We start from the raw sequence: 23,971 nt of genomic DNA, 5'->3' as shown, positions 1-23,971 counted from the left end.
GTCTTTACCTCTCATGAGGATGCAATCTGTATTTATTTTCTGTACCACACACTTTTGGTTGTGAAAATGAAAATCAAGTTTGCTCTCAGAAAAATAATACATACTATCATATATTTTTATTATGCTGTTTTAAAACCAAGTCCTGTACCATACTGTAATAAACTCACTAAAACTGTGTATATTCTTTGTCTCACATGTTACTGAAGCATTTTATGTATCCTGAATTACATAAATTTTTGAAGTGTATCCAATTAATACTAAAGATGAAGTTGAAAAATGGTTTACTATCTAAAATTAAATCCAAAAAAAGACTTCAAGTTTATTTCACTTTATTTCAGAGAATCTTTAGAGTATTTTTTCAGAGTATAAAATGGTAAGTGTAATAGCTATATAAGGAAGAAATGATTTTAACTGGTTGGGTGATAAAACCCTGCTATGTAAAACTGAAAGTTCATTCCTGAAGAAATTGTTTTCTCAATAACTTCTAAAACAATATACAATAAAATAACCACAACGTTGGACAAATTACTTTCCTTTTAGCAGCTTGAATATAGTAGTACACTGGAAATTATCCGTTTTACAGAAGAGGAAACTGGGGCTCAGAGCCATCACTAATTTGAGTCCCGGCTGCTCCAGTTCCAGTCCAGCCCTCTGCTAATGTGCCTAGGACCACAACAGAAGAAGGCCCAAGTGTTTGATCCTCTGCCACCCAGATGAGAGACCTGGAAAAAGCTCCCGGCTCTTGGATTCAACCTGGTGCATCTCTGCTGTTGTAGCCATTCCGGAAGTTAACCAGCAAAAGGAAGATTCTCATTCTCTCTCCCCCTCTCTCTAACTCTGCCTTTCAAATAAATAAAATATAGATTGATAAAAATCCTTCTGTTTCAGAAATATTTTAAAACGCTGTGATATATACTTTCTCAGATACTTTGAACAACACTAGACTAATCTTTTTTGATTTTCAGGTTATACATCCCTGTAGAACATAAAAATGTCTCTCCCAGCAGTACAAACTAACTAATGTAAACTCCCAGCTCTTACTTTTCTTTCAGATAGTCCCAATAAGAGATCAAAAGTGCTTATTACAAGCACTAATTAGATTGGCAGAAAAGAAACCTTTTCCACTGCCCCAAACTTAAACATGATTAATTTGTTGGATTTCTGCTGATGCTTTATTCTGAAAAAGCCTTGTACTTTTAGAATATTTTACCACTTGCAAAGTCTTTTCACCTCCCTTTAATCCACAGAAGACTCCGGTGAAATAGGTGGTACAAATGTTGCTACACTCACTTTCCATATAAAGATACTGAGACGCAGTCCTCTCTCACAGCATGTTTTACCTATATAACAGCATTGAAGTAGTGGTGTCTTGATCCAACTGCCACCAAAGGAAAGCTCCTCTTGGCTATAAAGTACCTAAGAGAATTTTTTCCTCAGCTATCCTTTAAGGTAATAACTATACAGTGATAACTTCAATGTACACCCCCAGAATTCTTTTTTTTTAATTTTTTAAGATTTATTTTTATTACAAGTCAGATATACAGAAGGGAGGAGAGACAGAGAGGAAGATCTTCCATCCAATGATTCACTCCCCAAGTGAGCGCAATGGTTGGTGCTGTGCCAATCCAGAGCCAGGAGCCAGGAACCTCCTCCAGGTCTTCCACGTGGGTGCAGGGTCCCAAAGCTTTGGGCTATCCTTGACTGCTTTCCCAGGCCACAAGCAGGGAGCTGGATGGGAAGTTTGGCCACCGAGATTAGAGCCGGCCCCCATATGGGATCCTGGCGCATTCAAGGCAAGGACTTCAGCCACTAGGCCACGCCGCTGGGCCCCACCTCCAGAATTCTTGATCCTCATTCCCTTCAATGGGTCTCTTAATTTTCCATTCACCACCTCCACCTCCATTTTCTGCTCTATTCCTCTCTCTTACCACTTTGGATATCTTCTCTGTATGTGTAATCACCCTGGAAGAGGCAACGAGACAATACTTAAGGTAGCATTGCCAGATATAATATGGTATATCCAGTTAAATTTAAATTTCAGAAAAATAATGAGTAAGGTTTTAATGCTAATGTGTCCCAGATATTTCTCGGGGACATTTTTAATTCAGTCATTCATTGTTGGCCTGAAATTAACTGTATCTTGTACTTTCAGTTGATAAATCTGATAACCTATGGGATCACCATAGGTCTTCATGTCAAATTGACTGAGTATTGACTCTGAGTATGGACTCTAATCATGGGAAATTTTTTTAGTTTTTCTGAACTTTAACTTCCTTCTCTTTAAAATAAATATAATAAAATGATAAAATATGATTGTTGAAGCAATTAAGTAAAATAATAAAGCTCCTAATGGAATGTATATCATCTAATGGATATCCAAAATAGTAACTGTCATTATCAGTGAATGACAATGACTAAGAATGACATATCTGTTAGATAAAAAGACATTTAATAAGCAATAAAGTCTTCAGTTACAAGGATAATGCTCTATGGTAGGAACCTGGGGAACTTCACATAGAAAGCTTTTGTAGACAATAATTCCATTCTAAGCTCTGTAGCCTGCTTCTCATAACTATTTAATTATGAAGCACAATTACTATTAGTATTTTTAACATTAAAATGGAACATAAAGCAGGAATAATATAAAGTAGGATATTCAGAGTAATAATGTCCAAAACCATCGTTGGGGCTCTCTCTGGTCAGTTTGTGTCTCAGGTGATTTTCGGCAACGGTTAGTAAGCTACAATTCCATAAGTCAGCCTGCATCTACTTAGTGCATCAAAAAGCAAGTCAACTAAGAGAAGCACACACTAATAAAGATTCAAAATAGAGCAAGAGAGAATCAAGATTTACCAAAAGCAAAGAAGACGCAGTCAATTTTTTGTTTTTCAAGACTAGGACTTCACTTAGGAAATGTGTGATAAAAGTAGGATAAGACACAAGTACAGGAATAGGATCCATCATAGTCCCATAGCAGGTGAAGCTGCTACCTGCAAAGCCAACATCCCATCAGGGAGCCGGATCATATTCCGGTAGCCCCACTTCCCTCCCAGCTCCCTGCTAATAGCCAGGGAACAGCAGTAGAGGCTGGCCCACGAGCTTTAGATCCCTGTCACCCAGATGGGAGACTTGAATGAAGTTCCTAGCTCTTGATTTCAGCTTGGCTCATCCCTGGCTGCTGTGATCACTTAGGGAGTGAACCAGCATGGAAGACACACACACTCACTCTCTCTCTCTCTCTCTCTCTCTCTCTCTCTCTCTCTCTTTCCCTCCCTCCCTTCCTCTGAACTCTGAATTTCAAATAAATAAATGAAAAGATTTATTTTGAAAGTCATATCAGAATTACAGAGAAAAGTAGAAACAGAGAAGGATCTTCCATCCACTGGTTCACTCCCCGGATGGCCACAATAGCTGGAGCTGAACTGATCTGAAGGCAGGAGTTTCTTCTGCGTCTCTCAAGGATTTGGCCATCCTCTACTGCTTTCCCAGGCCATAACGAAGGAGCTAGATGAGAAAAGTAGCAGCCAGGACACAAACTGGTACCCATATGGGATCCTGGGGCTTGCAAGGTGAGGATTTAGCCATTGGGCCATGCCAGGCCCATAAATAAATCATTTTTAAAAAGTCCTAGTATAGTAGTGTTACTTGGCAAGATTTGGAATAGGGTTCTTAATACTGAAATAGATTCAAACAAATACAAATAAAAGTATTTAACTGTTCACATGTATAGAAAGTTCCAGAGGTATTTTAGGAAGTGGGTACTAGAGGCTTCTGTTCTGCCTGCTTTATTGCTGTATTATGAAGAGATAGTGTCCCGACCTGCAGGACACAACACTCAAACCCTGAGGGTGGACTGGGAATGCCGGGCTGGTAGCCCCGGGCTGCTGGCCCAAAAAAAACACACGGACACTCGTACTTGGTGGAAAAGAGTGCCTCTCTCTTTATTTTTACTCCTCATATATATACCTTCTTCTCTAGGGGAGGGAGAAAAAGGGAGGGGTTTCCTGGGAGTAATTATCTTCACTGAAGCAGGGAAGGAATCAGCTATATTGAAACAGGGGAGGAACTAATTATTTGAACAGGAACAAGGGTGGAGGTTCTATTCTGCTTGCTCTACAGAGGATGTTTTGGCCTAATATCCTGCTTGCTGTAGCCCTGCTTGCAGGCTTTTGCAATGCAACAGGCTGTCAGGTAGGCCAAGTCTAAGGCCCATAAGTCTCTGGCTCCTAACAAGATAGAAAGGTCCAGAGTTGACAGAGTGCTCATAGTAGAATAACTTGGAAAGCTAAGAGGGGTAACTTTACATCAACTTGCATGGAAATACTTCAACCGCTAGCTACATTGTTATTTATCTATTAAAGAGTAGTTCTGAATAGAGGATTCTAACTAGATTGTAAATAGGCCAAGCTGACAGAACTATCGAAGTCTAACTCTTGTGCACTTGCAGTTAGGTCGTGATGATTTAAAATATTGCTCTTGCATCTTCTAAGTTATTAAATCAGTGAAAAGCAGGAATCCCATCTTTTTTGTTTATTTCCCAATCACCAGTGCTCAATAAATAAATGTATTTTAATGAATGAAGAGCCAGGTAGTTTTTCCTAATACCTACAATATTTTGAAGGTGTGTTTCTCTGGAAGGCAAAACTGTCCAGAATCTAGCTGATCCTTGATCCCAGAACCTTTGTAAATCAACCCCTGCTTTTCTTCTACAGAGAAGACTACAAGGATGTTCTCCAATTACCATCTGACTTCCCTAAAGTAGAACTGAACCCTTAAAGGACAGCACTTCACTAATTCTAAACAAGCCCCAAGGAGCATCCTGCACTCTTCCTCAAACCAATTTTTACTTCTACTTCTTTTTATTCTTCTTATTATTATCATTTTATGATACAGTTCCATAGGCCCTAGGATTTCCCTTATCCCCTCCCCAGTTCACCCCCCTCACTGAGTTCCCTTATATCATTATTATAGTACAGTTCTTCATAAACAGTCATATGTTCATCATTGCGGGCATGGACAATGGCAGAGTCCAGCATCCTATTGTCAAGATTTAATTCTACTCAGAGTCTGTTTAGCACAAATGAGTCCAGTTTACAACAGTAGAAAGAATTGAGTGTTACGATCTCACCTACTTATGTACTTCATTCACTCCCATATAAAAGCAAGGTCTTTGAAAATTTGTTTCTCATGATTTGACTGCCTTCATTCATTAGAGGAAGTAAAAAACAGAACTATATTGCAATTCTGTAAGCTACACATTTCTCAGTTTTAAATAGAAATAGCAGAACAACTCGAGCTTTAGCTGCCCGTAACAATGATTCGGAATTTTTAAAGTTGTAGGCAATATCTGTTAACATGGTTCTCATTTTTATAAATATATTTAAATATAATTATTTAAAGGCGATCTCATAAAATTCTGACAAGTGTTGTTTGCATTAATACTGTAATAAATATCAGATCATGAAACAATTGTTTACAAATTCGTAGAAATTTGTACTGAGGCTTGAAGTAAAGGACACAATGACATAACTGAGGACAAGAAGATGCAAATTATGCCTAGCTATTTTTTTATTTTATTTATTTATTCATTTATGAATTAGAAAGACAGAAATATGGAAGGCCACATGGAGTTCCCATCTGCTGGTTCACCCCCAAATGCCTAAAATAGACTGAATGGATCTGAATCCAGCAGCTGGGTTGTCAGTAGCAGGAAACCCAACCACTGGCATCATCTCCTGCTGCTTTCCAGGCTTCACCTTGGCAGGAAGTTAAAATCAGAGAGGTGGATATAAAATCCAAGCATTCCAGTATAGCACATGAGGTCCTAATTGATGTTAACAGTGCCAGACCAAATACCTACCCTAACCAAGGTATTTTTAAAAAAACACAGTATTTTAACTTTATGAAAACATGAGGTTGGCGTAATTTCTTTTATTATCAAATCATAATTTCACTTTCCATGGATATTAACTCATACAAACCTAATTGGCTAGTTTTCCCTGCAACGAACTAGTCAATAATACGATAAATTGGTTTTAATTTAATGTAAGTCTTTTTGTGTGAACTTCCTGGATATTTTCCCCTTGTGTTGATTGAAAGCAATTAACCACTTAACTTTACAGTCATTTCACTTTTTCCCACGCATTAATTCTCATCAAGCCACCCCTGTACTATTCATCTAACCACACATTATCTAGTAATGCTACATGTAGTGATATTAATATTTTATTCCTACCCTAAAGTAGGAACTATTTACCTTGTTTCAAAACTGATTTTAATGTGATTCAGAAAATATACTTATGATCGTGCATGGATCTTCTCGGTGCTAGCGCCAGTCTTAAGAATCTCAGGAGACAAGCTTCTTTTGAAGTGCAGCCCTTGTGTCAGCCCAAAGCTAAAAATTTCAAAAATCCAGTATAGACACTACCCCTTAAATTTCCTTCATTGTTTCAAGAACATTCGTGACAGAATATAACCCTAGGCTGAGTCAAATCACTCTACATCATACAATAATAACATCCAAGAAAGGTATACAAGTTAAACTGAACTAAGCTAGCAGGGAGCAGCATTTTATTGAGCATCATTTTTACCCTTCTCAACTTCTTCCCTGTCAAGAATCATGATAATTCTCCCAACAGTTGCATCACTAAAATTCGCCAGAACAAATGCTGTAAATTATTACAAAAATGAGAACAAAGTCCATTGTTCCATACGTTGACAAAAATGATTTTTGAGAGAGTACAGTATGATCACATAAAGCATACCCATGATGACGAATGGAATGAAGAATGACCAATTAAATCTAAACTGATAAATAGCCAGGCATGAGGTTATTATAAACATGACATTAAATAGACCATATTTCCTTTTTAATTGATACATTAAATTTGAGAACATCTTAACAATAAGTATTTTTAAACAGTAACCATTTAGATAATATGCAGGAGGAAGACTAGACAATAGGGACAAATTTTTAATTTGAGAGCATAATTGGATACATTTCTATATTTGATGATAGCTAAATGCTATGACTTATTCTACAAACAAGAGCAAACAGAGGACAAATCTTAATTTATATTTGAAGAGAATGAAAATAATCTAAACATCATGTGATCAAAGTTAACAAGGTGAAGGAGGATTGAGGTGATTCATTCTATAAAACCTAATCAAAGGACAAAGAGATAACTGGAGGGGAACATGCTATTACTAATGTGAAGTTATTAATATACAGTGAAATAGTAAGAATTCCATGACAGAGACTCACATAATCTTATTTTAGAAGTGAAAATGCATTCTCACATTTCTAATGTGAGCTGTTAAGTGCAGAATCTTGTTCTCAAGCCTAACATACCACCCTTTCTTTAGTATAATTCATTAAAGTTAGATTCCAAAGTTTCCGTCACATCCTGCTTTTATTCCAAATCAGAATGGCAATTAGGGATAATCTAAGAAGTGTGAAATATGAGCTAAAAAGTTTCTAGGTAGTGATTTTCTATACACAACTGATAACATACTTTACTTGGATATCTTCCTCTCATCTCTCAAGACAACCAGGCCCAATACAATGACACACAAGAAAGTCTTCTTCTCGCAGAAAAGTTCAAAAGCATCAAGTTTCGATTCAAATGACATCGGCAAATTTTGCATCTTCCTTAAGCCTCCCCCACTATAATTGTTTCCTATGATCATTTAATCCAATTTTTGCTATAAGTACACCCCAAGTGTGTGTGTGTGATTTTAGTTCCTGGGAATGTTTGTTACTCACAAAAAAAAAAAAAAAAAAAGTGAATCTCAAAAATGTTCACACCAAAGTAAGCACCCCTTAACTCCATGGTTCATGAGCTTTTTAAAGTTCCTTTATATCCAACAATTTCTCCTAGGCTATTCTGATTGCATTGTAAAAAGAGACTCTATGTACGTATGTAGTAATCAAGGCTACTTACAGAGTAGGTATATATCTTTAACCAACTTGTGGAGAGAAAAATGCTCCTCTTTGATACCGCTTCTGAAGATTCTTTCAGTAGCTTAGATCAATAATGCACGCCTCATCCTACCTTGTGGTATACAAACTAAATGACAGTGAGATAATTAATTTGGGGTGCCAGAGGCAACTAGATAAGCACATACAGAGCATACATACTCAAATGTGGCAAACATCAATCAAGACAATAAAAACTGAAACCATAAAGCTTAGTTGTCCCCCACAGTATTTTAGATGCCACAAGTCAAACCAGTTCTTAAAAAAAAATGCAATAATGATTATTACTACTACAGTTTCTTCAGTCAGTCCTACCAACGCAGATGTTACACAAGTTCCCTACTGGTCTGATTTGATATTTGTAAGTTAGGTGTGCTGAATTCAGAACTGTTTCTGTGAGAAACATTTCGGCGATTATACAGTACTAGAGAATGCAGGAGAGCGTCCCGAGCTTTTGATGCCTCTATGTTCTGCTCTTGAGAGATCTGAAGGCTAATCTGATTTACATTATTCATTAGCAAATTGGAAGCCATAAGATTGGTTATAGAGCGGCACCTGGTGAGATTTTCTTCCAAAAATTGTTTGTAGAGTTCTTCCACTTTTTTTTCCATATAACTGTTAAGCATGGAGTTAGAGAGAGGCTGCTTATGAAACAAGATACTTTTTTCACGTATTTCATCCCCATTCAAAAACTTTGAGGCAGGCAGTTTCTCTAGAGGCTCAATGACAGGCGAATGACCCAGTGCTATATCCACTGAAAGTAAAAGGGGACCATTAAAAACATCTTCATGTGTGTGTTCCACAAAGCAGCCTGAATCGTACATGTTGCCCACACGGTCACCTCCAATCTGTAGGTCAGGGTAATTCTGGCAAATACTTGTACATGACCAAGATCGATACAAATCCAATTGTCTTTCATCATGCTGTTCTCTCTTTGGGATGGGTAATGCAATGGTCACATTTCCTGGAAGAGATGTGCCTTTGCACGTTGTCGTAGTTACCTCATCCACAGGTTTTATTTGATTTATATCATTATTTTGTTCTATTAAGCATCCTTTCACAGTCTTTTCTTGATTTTCCATCTTCACCGGGGAAAGTAAATTGTCTTCTATATCCGGAAGTTTACTTTTGCGAGTTTCCTTTTCATCATTTGAGGTCTTCCTACACATAAGTGGTGTGCAACAGTTTGCATATTTCTGTTCTTTATATAAGAGTTCAAATAAGAAGGCTTCTCCAAGCATCTTTTTAAATTAAGTTTTCTAAAAAGAAAAATGCAGTACGTTCTGTAGCACAAAATAACTCGTTAATGAAATGCACATTAAAATGTCAAATAAGGATTTAAATACTAGAAACAAATGTGACTTAGAGAGGTAGAGAATAACAACAGGAATAACGAGAGTTGGCTTACATTTCTACAATTAACTCATTAATCACAGGTAATTTATTTATTTCCAGATATCAATTTTCTCATCAATGAAATGATAGTAATTCACCTACCTTCTTCACAGGGCTTTATTTATTATGTATATGGTACCAATATAAGTGCTTTAAAAAGTTGGAACGAACATGTATAATTATCATATTCCACTATCTAAGAATTTCTTTAGAAATTATTAAAGTGTAAACCTATATTTCAAGGACTCTTTTTAAAACGAAATCTGTTTTCAAGGAATTGGTTTTAACTGTGCTTTTACCATTTGAGTCACATATAAAAAAATATAACTACCCTAGAACATACCTAAGATATGTACAGTTTTACACAGTGCTCCTGAAAACTTCCTCATTTTACCTATAAATACAGCCATTTATATTTTCAATAACTTAAACACAAAGAAGTTTGTCAAAATATTCACTAGCACTTTTTTCTTTCTTGCTCTCATTCTCTCTTGCTCTTTTCTTTGAGACTCAATTATTATAACCCTAAGTAATTAGTCCTGTTTTTTCTCTGTTCTTTATTAAAGTTTTAATATTTCAGTGTTCTCTGTAAACTCTACATAGGTGTAAAAGAAAAAAAAAGGCTTGATTCAAGGCACAGTATTCCTCTTATAGATCCATATTTTCTGCACTAAATGTCTCCAGGATATTTAGTTTTGTTCATATTTAAAGACTTATGAAAAGAAAAGAACATGAACCAAAATATTTAAGAATTTAGACTTACCCTTTCGAACCTACTGGTTGAAATTTCTGAGATTCCAATAGTCCAAACTCAGAAAAGTCCCTTTTGATTCGTTTGAGTCTCCGGTTTGGCTTACATGTCACTAAGATGGCTTTAATCACGCAAAATGGTTCTGCTTTCTATTCCTACCATAGGATTGAACCAAACTAGTAGCAAAATCATGTGGGTTGGTCACATGTATGGTAATGATCACATACCAAAAGAGGATCTTGAAAGTGTTTATTCAGATTGAAAATAACAATGGTAGTGGGAAAATGTTGACAGCAATAGCTTCCTTCATGCAAATCAAGGTACAGACATGTTTTTCATTTTTAATTACAAAAAGCAATGTGATACCAGCATACTTTGTAAGAATTAATAATTAGAAATTATGTAAATGATCATTAATAAATGTATGGCTAAATAAATTATGATACACATGTAACGCGAAACACTAAAATGAACATTTTAATGATGTACTGATAATATTTATTGATCACAATTATTGATCACTATTGCTCATTATAGATCACTACATGATGTGTTATAAATGTTATACATATACAACTTAAATTAGAACCTATTATCATCATTTTAAAGAGAGGATAAAGAGAAAAGTTACACACTTGATGAAGCTCCTAAAGCTAGCAGACAATGGTACTAAGATTTATACCAGGAGATTGGACTCATGAAACAAAGCTCTTTATCAACTATGCTATATTTACTCTAGCTCTAGAGAGCAAGTTGCAGAACAACATATGCAGTATGATTCCATTATGAATTGCATTTGGTGTGCTATATACCAGGCACTATTCTAAATACATCACACACACTAATTAATTTTTATTAAATCATTAAGAAACAGATTTTCATTAACTCTATGTTACCTTTCAGAAAACTGAGGCACAGAAAAGTTAGAGAACACGCTTAATATCGCACAGTCAGTGGTAGTCTGGGGCTAAACTCAGACAGCGATTTCACAGCCTGTGTGCTGAACTTCCTTGCGAAACTTTTTTCTTCCTTTTTATTGCTTTAGCATATGTAGCTTACTGAAGGTGCAAGATACAAATCAAAATGTTAATTGTGGTGTCTCCTGGGGCAGAAAGTAGGTGAAGGAATGATTTTACTTTTGACCCCATTTACTTAGGAACGGTTTGAAATCTTTTAGAATGGTCATATATTCAGGATTAAAATAATAGATACTCACACCCGCAAAAGCACAAGGACAAACTTCACTGTCTTCTTTGGAATGTTTTTCTAACTTTGCAAATGTTTTCCCAATTTTTTAGAATAATTTGGAACTCAGAAGCTGGTAAGGTAGGCTGGGAAGCATACACAAAATTCCCACATAACACTTTTGGCTAAAAGTCTCAGTATGGATTGTGTAGGACATTGTTTTATAATTTTTAAATAATTATCGCAAATGTATAATAGGTTAATTCTAATTGTGCATATCACATCAAGAAAATTACCTTAGATTGGGCCCGGCGGCGTGGCCTAGCGGCTAAAGTCCTTGCCTTGAAAGCCCCGGGATCCCATATGGGCGCCGGTTCTAATCCCAGCAGATCCACTTCCCATCCAGCTCCCTGCTTGTGGCCTGGGAAAGCAGTTGAGGACAGCCCAATGCATTGAGACCCTGCACCCGTGTGGGAGACCTGGAAGAGGTTCCAGGCTCCTGGCTTCGGATCGGCGCGCATCGGCCCATTGTGGCTCATTTGGGGAGTGAATCATCGGACGGAAGATCTTCCTCTCTGTCTCTCCTCCTCTCTGTATATCTGACTTTGTAATAAAAATAAATAAATCTTTAAAAAAAAAAAAGAAAATTACCTTAGATTGTCCAAGGTAGCCTTCTGGAAGGTATAGTGTGCAAAAGAAGCAAGAGCAATGACTTACAGAGAAATGCAAAGACACGTCACAATTCCACACCAGAAAAACAATGACACTAGTTTAAACAGATTCTTCTGCCAGTACTCACACAGCAGGATCTTAAAATAAAAGGAAAATCACGAATGCCACCTAGCCTACACTCCTTCATTGCTTATATGCCATGGCTTTTGCCTTCCTGACCCTTCTCTTGCACACAGCCCTGTCCTGAAACTCTGCCTTTCACCACCGGCAGGATCTTTCATTCCAACATCACTGTAGCTGCTTCCATTTGTGCTGTGTTCCAATTCATGTGCCACGCTAAAACCTGATCCACTTTTTACACAAACCTGCTAAAAGCATCAAAGGCGACTGATGACCCTTGGATTAGTAAGAACAGATGTTATTGAATGCCTCTAGCGCAAACACAGCTTCTGTGTTTCATCTTCACAGTGAATCTGCAAATTGCGATGGGCCTCGATTGTACAAAATAGATAACAGCATCAAAAAGATTAAAAACTAAAATTCAGCCTGAAACCTGAAAGCTACTGTGACATCCCTTGTTTAATTTCTCGGGCTCCATCTTCCACCTCCTGTTCCCAAAGCTCCAATTATCATGCCGCTTCATTCCTGTTCCTGCCGCCTACAGTTCTTTCATACTCATAATTTCCTGGCAGGCCATAAATTTCCAGGTTTCAATTTAGCTCCCAGTTCTTCAGGGATGCCTGCCTCAACCCACTTACTGTGCTCTAAGTTTCTCTAGGATACGTTAATTTCCTCTTGGTTAGTACCCTGTGAGTTACCTGAAGGTAAACTCCGTTTTCTCCACTGATGGGTTCTCCAGCAGTTGGCACTGAGTCTGGCAGTTACATCATTTTATGAACTACCCAAAATGTGCCTGAGTGTATGCCAAAACACTTTCACTTACTGGAGCACTTTATAAGCTTCACAATGATGTTGATGGGTAGGTATCGTCGATCTCACTTTGACAATAGAGAAATCGTCATTTGGAATTAGTTTGCCTAAGAGCCATACTTAGTAAGAAGCAGAATTCAAAAAGAATACATATTTGCGGGCCCGGCGGCGTGGCCTAGCGGCTAAAAGTCCTCGCCTTGAAAGCCCCCCGGGATCCCATATGGGCGCTGGTTCTAATCCCGGCAGCTCCACTTCCCATCCAGCTCCCTGCTTGTGGCCTGGGAAAGCAGTCGAGGACGGCCCAATGCCTTGGGTCTCTGCACCTGTGTGGGAGACCTGAAAGAGGTTCCTGGCTCCTGGCTTCGGATCGGCGCAGCATCGGCCCATTGTGGCTCACTTGGGGAGTGAATCATCGGACGGAAGATCTTCCTCTCTGTCTCTCCTCCTCTGTGTATATCTGGCTGTAATAAAATGAATAAATCTTTAAAAAAAAAGAATACATATTTGCCTTTCTTAAAAGCTGGAGTCCCGGCTCTCGGGTGCTTCACTCCCAATTCCCTCTCCCCACTTTCAGCAAACCTCCCAACTTCTGTCAAAGCTACCCTTGTCTTCCATTCTGAAAAATGGTTCAACTGGAAAATGAAAACTGGGAAGCCAGAGTTGGTGCTGTCTGTTAATTCGTTGCAACCATCAGCATCCCAGCCCTGGCCGGAAAGAACAGCAGAGGACGTCAGCTACAGTCTCTCCTTTCTCCTTCACTTTGCCTGCCAAATAAAAAGGGATTTTTTTTTTTTAAGTAAACGGCTGGGGGGAAAAAATGAGCTTCAAATATAGTTAAGAGGAAGTAGGCACTTTAGCAAGAGGTCATGTTTTCCCACAGGGGGAAGAGACAGGAAGTGCTAGGAGAGGCGGGGACTGTTGTACCCACTATTACACAAACCAGAAGTTTGAGTGCTATAAGAAAAGGAGGCATGCAAAGCAGTCCTCAAAAACAGCGAGGAAGAAATGATTTTACTTTTGGGCCCATATATTTAGATACGATTGAAAAATTTTTTGCAATGGCCATATATTTGTATATTATTTCATGCTTAAAAACAATAGATAATTCACACCCACAAAAGCTTAAGAGCACACTTTACTACCTTCTTCAGAATGTCTGACCTCATAAATCTTTTCCTAATCTTTAAGAATAATTTTGACCTCAAATATAAGCTGCTAAAGTAGACTGGGAAGCATAAACAAAATGTCCATGTAATACTTATCAACGCGAAAAAATAAGAAACGTAATGAATAGTGGTCACATCTCGACCTGTGCCATTTGCGTTGTCCCTACAAAACTAGGCAGCACAGGATTATTTATGTATTTCTTTTCTTCACTCATCACATTATGTTTGGCGAGTTTTCTACTTCAGGTGCCTGGGGCCTGCACACGCGGCCTCTGTTGCCAGCTGGAAAGCTCACGCTTGCCTCTGCTCCCAGCCGGGGAGCCAGGGAAGCCAGGGAAGGGGCAGCGCTGGGGCAGCGCTTCTGTAGCCGTTCTTTCCGCTGCCCCTCCCCTGGGCCTCGCCCAGAGGGGGATAGAGAAGATCCAAGCCCCAGTTTAGCGCCCCGTGGGGGTCCAGCCCCGCCCCCAGGCCGGTGGGGGCTTCCGCCTTGTGGTCGCTAGGTGCAACGTTCTCCAGAATGGACGCCTTGTTTGCCAGCCAATCCTGAGCGCAGGGTCTCCTAGTCCTTAGCAACGCCCAGAGAGAAAGACCCAGTCCGGGGGTGGGGATTTCGAGAAGCTGGTCTGCGCCTCAGGCAACGGTGAAGTAGTTGACCTTGTGTTACTTCTGGCAAAATAGACCCAGAGTCGAAATAATGAGTTCCATTAAAATCTATTATACCAGCGTGTCAGGCTCTAGGGAGGTGAGTGGGAAGAAAAGGGCCTGTTGGGGAGGGGGTAGACAAAAGTTCAGACTTCCTGGTTGGGGGTCCACCCGTGAATGAGTAGCCGAGCTTGGCGTAATATCTGCCAACTCAACAGGCAGTAGGTATGTCGGCATAGATTTGGGCTAGGATGTAAGGATGTATTACAGAAGAGTGTTGTGGAGTCCGTTGGGCCGCCGCCTCCCACAGCTCCCACACTGGCAGCTGTTATTCAGCGGTCCTGATACAGTCCCGGTTGCCCCGCTCCCACAGTTCCTGGGCCTCTGCACCCATGTGGGAGACCTGGATGCAATTTAGAGCTCCTGGCTCCAACCTGCCCCAGTCCCAGCTGTTGCAGCAGTTTAGGGAGTGAACCAGAAGATTCATCTTCTCTCTCTCTCTCTCTCTCTCTCTCTCTCTCTTCCCTCTCCCTCTCCCTCTCCCCTCCCCTTCTCTTGTCTCTGTAACCCTTTCTTAATCCTCTTCCCCTTCCCTCTCCCTTATCTTTTTCGTCTCCCTGCCGCACTGCCTTTCAAATAAATTTTTAAAAAATGTATCAGCCATGTAAAAAGGAAACAAATGAGGAATTAATTTTAATATGCTCCCTAAATAGCCAGCACAAAATATTCAAAACATTGCAACATGTAGTCATAAAAAATAGAGGTGTTATGCAACCTTTTCAATCTTAACTCTTTAAAATCCTGTATGTACTGTATGCATGTGATGTATCCCATTTATACCAGGCACATTTCGGATGCACAATAGTCACATATGTCTTCTGATTATCGCATTGGACAGCACAGCTAAAGGTTGTTATACAGTTATGAACTTCATTCTACAGTTTCAGAGAATGTCTGGAAATGTAAGAATTTGCACCTGATGGTAAAAGAGGACAATATTCAAGGTGTGTCAGACACCTTGATAACTTAAGGAATAGAGGACTGGGATTGGATCTCAGCTGAGAAAAAAATTTTTCTTTTGCATAAAGGCTGATGGGATAAATTAGTGATTTTTTTTCTGCTTATTATGCAACAGCAATAAGAGGAAGTGGTTTATTAAAAGGAAATTAGTGGGCATCTGACTAGGTGAGTGGTTTTTAACATTGTGATTTACATAATTAGATATGTTACTACGAGTTTGTGAGAGGGAATTATTTGTAATAAATAAGAACCACAATAAGGATATGACACAGGACTCACCTATCTGTTGGCCCCACGACTTTGAGGCTGTAACATGAAATTAGAGAGCTTATCAAGACAGAATCCTGGGAGTAGCCCACTGAACATTTGATTTTGTAGGTCTCAGGTGAAATAATGCTGATGGTGCCAGTCTGTGAATCACACATGAAATAACACTGATCTAAGCAAGAGTTCGTGTGAAAATGTTTTTAAAAACTGCTACAAAAAGCCTTAATTCGTTGAACCTCCGGCAGGCAGCTACCCCACGGCCTGCCGGGGGCCTTGGGATGGCCACGCCTCAAGCCTGGGAACACACAGTAGCTACCACGTACACGTGGGGAGCTGCTCCCAGATTTGCCGGAACCTCGATGGCTACCCCTTTTCTGGGTGAGTCCCGGGGGTCTGTGTAGCGAGTCTGGGCCTCCCCTACTGCTCGCCATGTGGCTTGAGCTGGGGGGAGGAGCCAGGAAGGGTGGGACTGGGGCCCAAGGACTTGAACCTCCAGCAGGCAGCTACCCCACTGCCTGCCGGGGGGCCTTGGGATGGCCACGCCTCAAGCCTGGGAACACACAGTAGCTACCACGTACACGTGGGGAGCTGCTCCAGGGCGGCCAGTTTGCCATTTGTCGCCAGGCTCCGCCTGCTGGCCGCCCGGCCAGAGAGTTTTTGATTTTTGGTTCATTGACCTGCTGCCTAGGAGGCTCCCTCCTGAACCCACATTGCTGCGGGCGTGGTGCACTGTGCTTGCTAGTAACCTGATCTCTGAACACCTCAAAGTCTCTATGGGGATCCCTTCAATCAAAATGGAGGAAACAGAATGCTGGCAATGAGGGAATCCCAAATGAACTTGAGGTTTGCACCTAATGGTCCTCAGAGCAACCACGGGCAGGTGCATGATTTACAGCTAGGAACAGGCCCAAACTGGGAGGTAAGGGGACACCACAACTGGGATGAGGCTCCCACCAAGGAGTGTATGTGCTGGAATGGGGGCTGCGTTCTATCTAGGAAACAGTTGCAGTCACCAGAGGCACTAGTGTGGGCTGGGATTGGATGCACCAGGCCGGTTCAGATCCCAATACCATCTGGTGTTATGGAGAACCAGGGTAGATGTGGGACTGACTAGGCTGGGTCTCACTCCTCTTCTGAGCCATGTGTGAGCTGTATGTGGGTATGGACGAGCCATGGCCGGGCTGAAACATCCAACAACAAGAACCAGAATGGGGTGAAAGCCAGCCAGGAAAAACTACTGTTCCTGCTAGGACAGGAGGTGAACTGAGTTGGGTTGGCTCAAGAACCCCCTGGCAAGCGCAACTGCCGCTCCTCACAGTGTGGCGGCTGTGGGGGGTGCCCCTGCCGGGTCGGACCCAATGCTGGGGGCTCACGCCAAAGACACTGCCGCAAGGCAGTGAACGAGTCCTCGGCCTCATCCAGGGCGGCCAGTGCACCATGTGGTGCCAGGCTTTGCCTGCTGGCCGCACGGCCGGGGAGCTCTGGGGTAATGGATGTCCGAATTGCTGCTTAGATAGCTCTAGGGTGACCCCACTGTTTCTGGGTTCTGAGTCAATCCTAAAGATTCTCAACGCCAGTGGCTCTTCTTTTGGAGAACTTCTAATCACTCAATAATGCTGAGCTTTGAACATCTATAATGCAGAAGATAACCCCCAGATTGTCTAGCAGGATATTTTTTTGCCTGACATGATGTTGGTTCAGGAGACTGGTCACATTAGGCAGGTCCATAATTTTAACTAGCACTCTAGAACCTTATCCTGGGGTGGACTCTGTGCAGGATGTGTGGGCCACACCCTGTAGAAAGTTTGGCCCCACTGGTAAACCTAAATTTTAGGTGGTTATGGACTAAACTAGGTGTGACCAAGGAGCCTGCCATCAATCACAGGTAAAGGGATCCGCCATAGACTGGACTGGGCAAGGCAGCAGCACCCAAATGTGCATCCTGAATAGGTTGTGGGGTGGGCCGGGCTGCAACATTCACCAGCTCATACAAGGCCAAATGGGAGGCCAGAGTACACCGGGTACTGGCCTAAAAACCAATGGCATGTATGTGAACTGGGTTTGGGAGTGGATCAAGTGGAGGTACTTGGGAAGCTCCCCTGGCGAGTCATAGCTCTCACTGGTGAACACGCCTTCCAGATCTGGGGGTCGGACAAGCAGGGCATAGTGGCTCCAAAATGTGTAAATTGGTAATGGAACGTAATGTACTGGGCAGGACTGAGCAAACCTTTGTTTACAAGCAAAACTAGAAACCAGCATGGAACACAGGTCATACCGAGCTAGGCTCTTGCACCTACTGGTCCTCAGAGCAACCATGGGCAGGTGCATGATTTACAGCTAGGAACAAGCCCAATCGGGGAGGTAATGGGACACCCTAACTAGGTTGAGGTTCCCACCAAGGGGCGTATGTGCTAGAATTGGGGCTGCGTTCTATCTAGGAAACAGTTGCAGTCACCCGAGGCACTAGTGTGGGCTGGGATTGGATGCACCAGGCCAGTTCAGACCCCAACACCATCTGGTGTCATGGAGAACCAGGGGGTAGATGTGGGACTGACTAGGCTGGGTCTCAACCCCCTACTGAGCCATGCGTGAGCTGTATGTGGGTATGGACGAGCCATGGCCGGGCTGAAACATCCAACAACAAGAACCAGAATGGGGTGAAAGCCAGCCAGGAAAAGCCACTGTCCCTGCTAGGACAGGAGGTGAACTGAGTTGGGTTGGCTCAAGGACCCCCTGGCATGCGCAAAACCTGCCATTGGGAGGGGTTCTGATGGAGGAGCCTGGGCAACTCCTCTGGCAGGACACAGTCCCTGCAGGTAAGCGCAAGAAGCATGATAGGAAACAGTCCAGAATAGGCCATGGGAAGTTTCCCACTGGCACACATTCAGCATGGGTCAGGAGCAGACCAGGCTCAATCAGTCCATATCACCCACTGGCAAATCCGATCGCCAGACCAGAGTGTGGGATGGGCCGGGTTTGGTTGCGACAAAACCAGTACACATTATGGAATGCCAGGGCATGGTTGCCTGTACTGTATATGAATGCAGCACCCAACCAGCACACGTGAGATCCAGGAAGGAAGGGAGGGGCAGAACTGGTGGGGGGATTAAGGGGCTGGTTCCCTCGCCGGACGGCTACTCCCACCGGAGAGCGTGGGCTGGGATAGAAACAGACTAGACTATGCAAGGCTACAACACCTGTGCGCTGCATGTGGAATAGCTCAGGGAAAAGCCAGGCTGGGCTGATTATTCCTGCTGGTGCAAGCATAAATTAGAGTGGGTGAGGGATGTTTGGGCATAGCCGCAGAAGCTGGCACTGGGGACTAATTCTGTCAAGTCAAATCACAGAACCACCTAAAGAGTGCATAAACCGGGACAGAGAGACCTGGGAGGGAAAAGTGGGTTCCCCCTTCCTGGATCATATTCCCGTGGGAGGGCATGAAAACTAGGACGGGGGCTGGGATGGCTAGATAGAGAGGCACTCAACAACATCCGTAAGGGCTGGATGGTTGAGTTGATTAGATAGAACTAAGCTTTAATACCCATTGACAAGTACCAGAGCCAAATGGGATGGGGGACAGACTGGTCTTCTGCTACACATACTGGCAAACCAGGGTAGGGGGCGGGCTTGGTGGGGGTTATTGTGGGTCGCCCCGACTAGGCTGTAGCTCCCACTGGTTGATGTAAGGGCCGAACCAGACTGGACTGCAACACCCATTGGTTCCAGTGCAACTCGGGACTGAAAACAGAACCAACCCAGCAGTTGCAACCACCAGCTGATCGCGGTGATGGACTGTGCCGGGCCCTGTGCTTGCTAGAACATGTAAGAATCTAGTCTGGGAATACCTCAAAGTATCTTTGGAGATCTCCCCAATCGAATTGCTGGACTCAGAACTCTAACCAAGAAAAGACAGAAGACAGAACAGGACAGTCATTCATCTCAGCTATATGTTGGCAGCAAATTATGGGGCAAACGGAGACTTTATGATGGACCATATCAATCAGTGGACGACCTCATCGAGCGAAACTGGCAGCGATTCATAACTGGAGAACTATTAGCACCACTTGGGCACATATCTCGGAGCATGCCCCACATCCGGGACTTGGGGTGGGCAGGAAACCGGGTGAGGCTTCTCCCTCAATGTCCCCCTTTACCTCAGATGCATGATGGAAACAATATGGACATAATGGCATTGCCCACTTTCCTATCCCCCTGAACCTTTTTTTTCTTTTTTTCTTTTTTTTTTCTTCTTTTTCCTTTAACTGTAATTAACTATGTAAAGATTGTCAACAACAATACAATAAAAAGAAAAAAATTAAAAAAAAAAAAAAAAAGAAAGTCATCCAAAAAAAAAAAAAGCCTTAATTCACATGCAAAACACCTTTGCCATTTAAAAAAAAAAAAAAAAAAAAACAAGCCTTAGAAAGTGGAAATTCTGCACTTGGCAATTCCAGAAATTTCTGTTATCCACTGGAAACAGGCAGTTTTCTCTGCACAGCTGGACTACATTTTCAGGTCATCAAACAAAAAGCCTTTTGATGTGCACTTTCACAGAAATCCCACTACAGTAAGCCAGAGTTTGCACTTGTCAAATTACTTTCACGTGAACTTTCTAATTCTAGCTCCAGAGGACTTATTTGATGAAATTGCTCAAGAAAATCTTGTGGAAACCTATAAACCTCAACATGCATCTAAGATTTATGCTGTTTGTGGAATGCATGTTTGTGGAAATAAAATATACTGAAAATACAACCACGGTGACTTTAGTTAAGCAGTGCTGTATCTTTCAGGAGAAAAGACAATGGAAGAAATAGAGCCTGTTAGCAGATCATGCATATGTAGCAGCTCATAATCAAGGACATAGCAAGAACAGGCCACTGTTATCCAGTCACATCGTTGAAAAATCTTCATCTCCTGCTTTTATTTATTTAATATTTTTAGCCTGTGGTCTTTCTCTCTGATTTAGTTTCTGTGATCTGGAGCTTGAGTAACCCCCAAACTGAAAAACAGTTCCATGTACATTTTCTCCACAAACCTGCCGTAGTTATCAGCAAAATGAATGCGGTGATGAGTGCAAACGTCTGCCTCAAATGTTAGAAAAATGTCTTAACATTTCAAGTGCAGTATGAAATCAGTCTGCTAAATATGATCCACTGGGGTAAGGAGTTGGCTGCCACTGACCTTAGTGTAATTTTTAATTTGTATGTACATACATACACATGTGTGTATATTATTTATGATTTCACAAGAAAATTACTTTTTGTTTTACAATGAGACATCACACCATTGAAAGTTGTTCCTTTTGCATAACAAAATCCACTACAAAAATGGGGGGAAAAAAACTAAAAATACTGTGACTAGTTGATTGCATCTTTCTCTATCTAGGTGAAACAAAGACAGGAAGAAGTTACAAGAATTTTGGATATTTACAAGATTAAGTATGAATTAATAGATGTTTCTGTCAGTTTCAAAGTACTTGAAGAAATGAGGATGAAGGTCTCTACTACAGCTCTACCACCTCAGATATTCAATGGTCAAGAATACTGTGGGGTGAGACGAAATGTTCATTTTAATTTTATATTCATCTCATGTATTAAGTTCATTTACATGGGGAAATAATATATTTATAAAGTCTGAAGGTCAGGTTTACCATCTACAGAATAACTTAATTATGTTCCAGAAGATAAGGCAAATATACTTTATGGGGAAAAGGTCATCCAGAAAGAAAAATATAGCCTGGTGTTTGTTTGAAGATGCTTATGAAGTATCTTTTATCATACACTAGGTTATGAAATAATTGGTATTTTAAGGGGAGGGCAGTTTTTCATCTGACATAACCAACAGAGGTTTGCCAAGGCCTGTGCAGGAAAGTTAGCAAGATGAACCGCGATACCTGAGTTTAATGACTTCCTAACTGGCAATTAGCAGCAGCGATAACTTGCAAGTTATTTTATCAGGTTTTTTTTTTCTTTTGCTTTTTGTTTTGTTTTTAGGATTATGAAATGTTCCATGAGGCAAAGGAGAATAAGGAGATTCTCAAATTCCTCAAGATGGAATAAATGGATCCTTAGGCATTAAGAGGCATCTTCCAAAACGACTCTGCATGTACTCCATTTGCATTGGATACTTTTAATTACGTGTACAGCATAACTGCCTCATTAAAAGGATCACTTAAGACACGTAAGCTTCCATTGTTTTGATTGTGCATTGAAGTAATATTATGGTACACTGCGAGCATCTTATGTATCTATAGAAAAATTACTAAATCTCACCACTAGACTTTCAGTGTAATTTTCAATTTGATTTAACATTTATTTTTTTGAATGTTTCTCAGCACACTTAACTAAAGTCTAAATACTAGATAGAACTGTTAAAAAAAATAAATAGAAAAGCAGACAATTGGGCCCTAGTTCAAGTTCTCCAAAAAGGGGAGGAGGGCATAGGAATTTTTCTGCTTCACAAGCTCCTCAGGTGATTTTTTTTGCAGTAGAATCTGGGAACCAATACTAAAAGTAATGCTAGCTTTAGGTTACTTCCCCTCCATGGTAAAATGTCAGTGTTCTGAATTTATTTCTCCTCTCATGCTTCTTATCTTGTTCGCTGGTAAGTGCACCACCCTAGCCCCAGCTGACAAACCTGGAAGTCATTATTAATACCACTCACCCCTCACTTTCATACTAATCAGCTAACCAGTGGATTAGCTCTAAAGGCATTGTTCTTAACATTTCACTTACCTTCTGCCTGTCTCTGGATCGGTTACGTCTGTTTTTGTCTTGCTCGTATGGTTGCAATAACTTAATTCTAGTTTCAATGTTACTCTTTTAATATCTGGTCTGGACTGTGGTGCTAGATCAATGCTTTTACAGTCTTCATCGAATACCATAATCACCTAAGGAATCTTTGAAATTATAAGGCTAGACACCGTCCTTAACAATTCCAATAGTCAGCTAATATTGAAAGCAATAGTATTAGAGGTGTCTGTGTAAAATGTTAGTTGAGTCTGCATAGCCTGTGACAGGAAGTTTCAGTCTGTGTGGTGGAAGAGAACTACATTTATCAGAACAATCTGAAATTGTTGTGAACTATGTGATTTTCTGAACTCTCCACCTGCTTCTAACGAAGGCATTTGAATTTTAATTTAGCAGCTCAGGGGGTGATTCTCCAGCACAGTAATTTTTGAAATGTATTGATGTTTGATTGATCTGCTAAAATCCAAATCCCTTACCTGTTCTTTGAAACAAACATCTGCATATCATTCTTTCCCTAATTCTGTTACAACCACCCTTCTCATTCATTCACCCTATTAACTGGGGTTTCCTAAGGGCATCAGAATTGCATTTTCTTGCATTTTCAAACACATTTGCATCTTGTGTCTTCCTGCTTTTCTCTTGACAAGAAATCACAAATCTTTCAAGTACACCTCCCTTAGGCCTTTTGCAATGTCTTCCTCTTTAACAGAGTGTAACTTCACTTCTCTTTATGAACCAAATAGTATGAATGTGGACTGCCTTAAAAATAATAATGATATCGAATATTTCTTGAACACTCACTATGTGACACAGTTCAAAACTACTGTTCATTAATTTACTCAGTTTGATCTTTACAGCACTATGAAGCAGAGATTTTTTTATTGTTGTTATTCAGTGAATAAGGAAAATAAACTGCCAAGAATACACAGCCAATATGTGAGAAAATTGGAATTTGGTTCCATTATAGAAATGACATAAAAGGCCTTTACTAGACAAAGCAGGAGGCTGAAAGGAGAGAAAGTAACAGGGAGGTGAGTCTCTGGTATAGGAACCTAAGAAAAAGAACTCCCACAGTTTGTTCTCTATTTCAATCAAAAACCCCAGAGAACTAAGGGAATATAATCCCAGTGAGTCTTGAGGGGATCAGAAAATCTGGCCTTGCTTTGCTGTGACACAATTTTAGAGTAGCAATGCTTAAGTGAGAGTCTGTGGTGAT

The 23,971-nt window shown here is 40.8% G+C and overlaps 2 protein-coding genes across 3 annotated transcripts; one reads left to right on the top strand and one right to left on the bottom strand.

The window, feature by feature from the left end:
* Nucleotides 1–7,717: 7,717 nt before the first annotated feature.
* Nucleotides 7,718–10,530, bottom strand: LOC101528339 (TLR adapter interacting with SLC15A4 on the lysosome-like). 2 transcript variants are annotated; one of them, XM_058658969.1, is made up of 2 exons: nucleotides 10,137–10,530; nucleotides 7,718–9,261 (listed from the first exon to the last, which is right to left on the bottom strand). In XM_058658969.1, exon 2 carries the CDS (start codon nucleotides 9,217–9,219, stop codon nucleotides 8,305–8,307), a length of 915 nt encoding a protein of 304 aa, XP_058514952.1. In that variant the 5' UTR covers nucleotides 9,220–9,261; nucleotides 10,137–10,530; the 3' UTR covers nucleotides 7,718–8,304. The 2 variants fall into 2 exon arrangements, with proteins under 2 accessions (XP_058514952.1, XP_004592872.2); XM_004592815.2 differs by having other exon boundaries at nucleotides 7,718–9,237.
* A 4,168-nt stretch (nucleotides 10,531–14,698) lies between these two features.
* On the top strand, nucleotides 14,699–22,130 carry LOC105942217 (SH3 domain-binding glutamic acid-rich-like protein 3). The gene is made up of 3 exons (XM_012929134.2): nucleotides 14,699–14,819; nucleotides 21,392–21,556; nucleotides 22,000–22,130. Exons 1-3 carry the CDS (start codon nucleotides 14,772–14,774, stop codon nucleotides 22,063–22,065), a joined length of 279 nt encoding a protein of 92 aa, XP_012784588.1. The 5' UTR covers nucleotides 14,699–14,771; the 3' UTR covers nucleotides 22,066–22,130.
* The last annotated feature ends 1,841 nt before the right edge of the window (nucleotides 22,131–23,971 follow it).

This window comes from Ochotona princeps, chromosome X, assembly GCF_030435755.1.
Source record: "Ochotona princeps isolate mOchPri1 chromosome X, mOchPri1.hap1, whole genome shotgun sequence".
Taxonomy (NCBI): Eukaryota; Metazoa; Chordata; class Mammalia; order Lagomorpha; family Ochotonidae; genus Ochotona; species Ochotona princeps.
The sequence above is the reverse complement of the archived record's forward strand: the minus strand, read 5'-3'. Positions and strand labels throughout refer to the sequence as shown.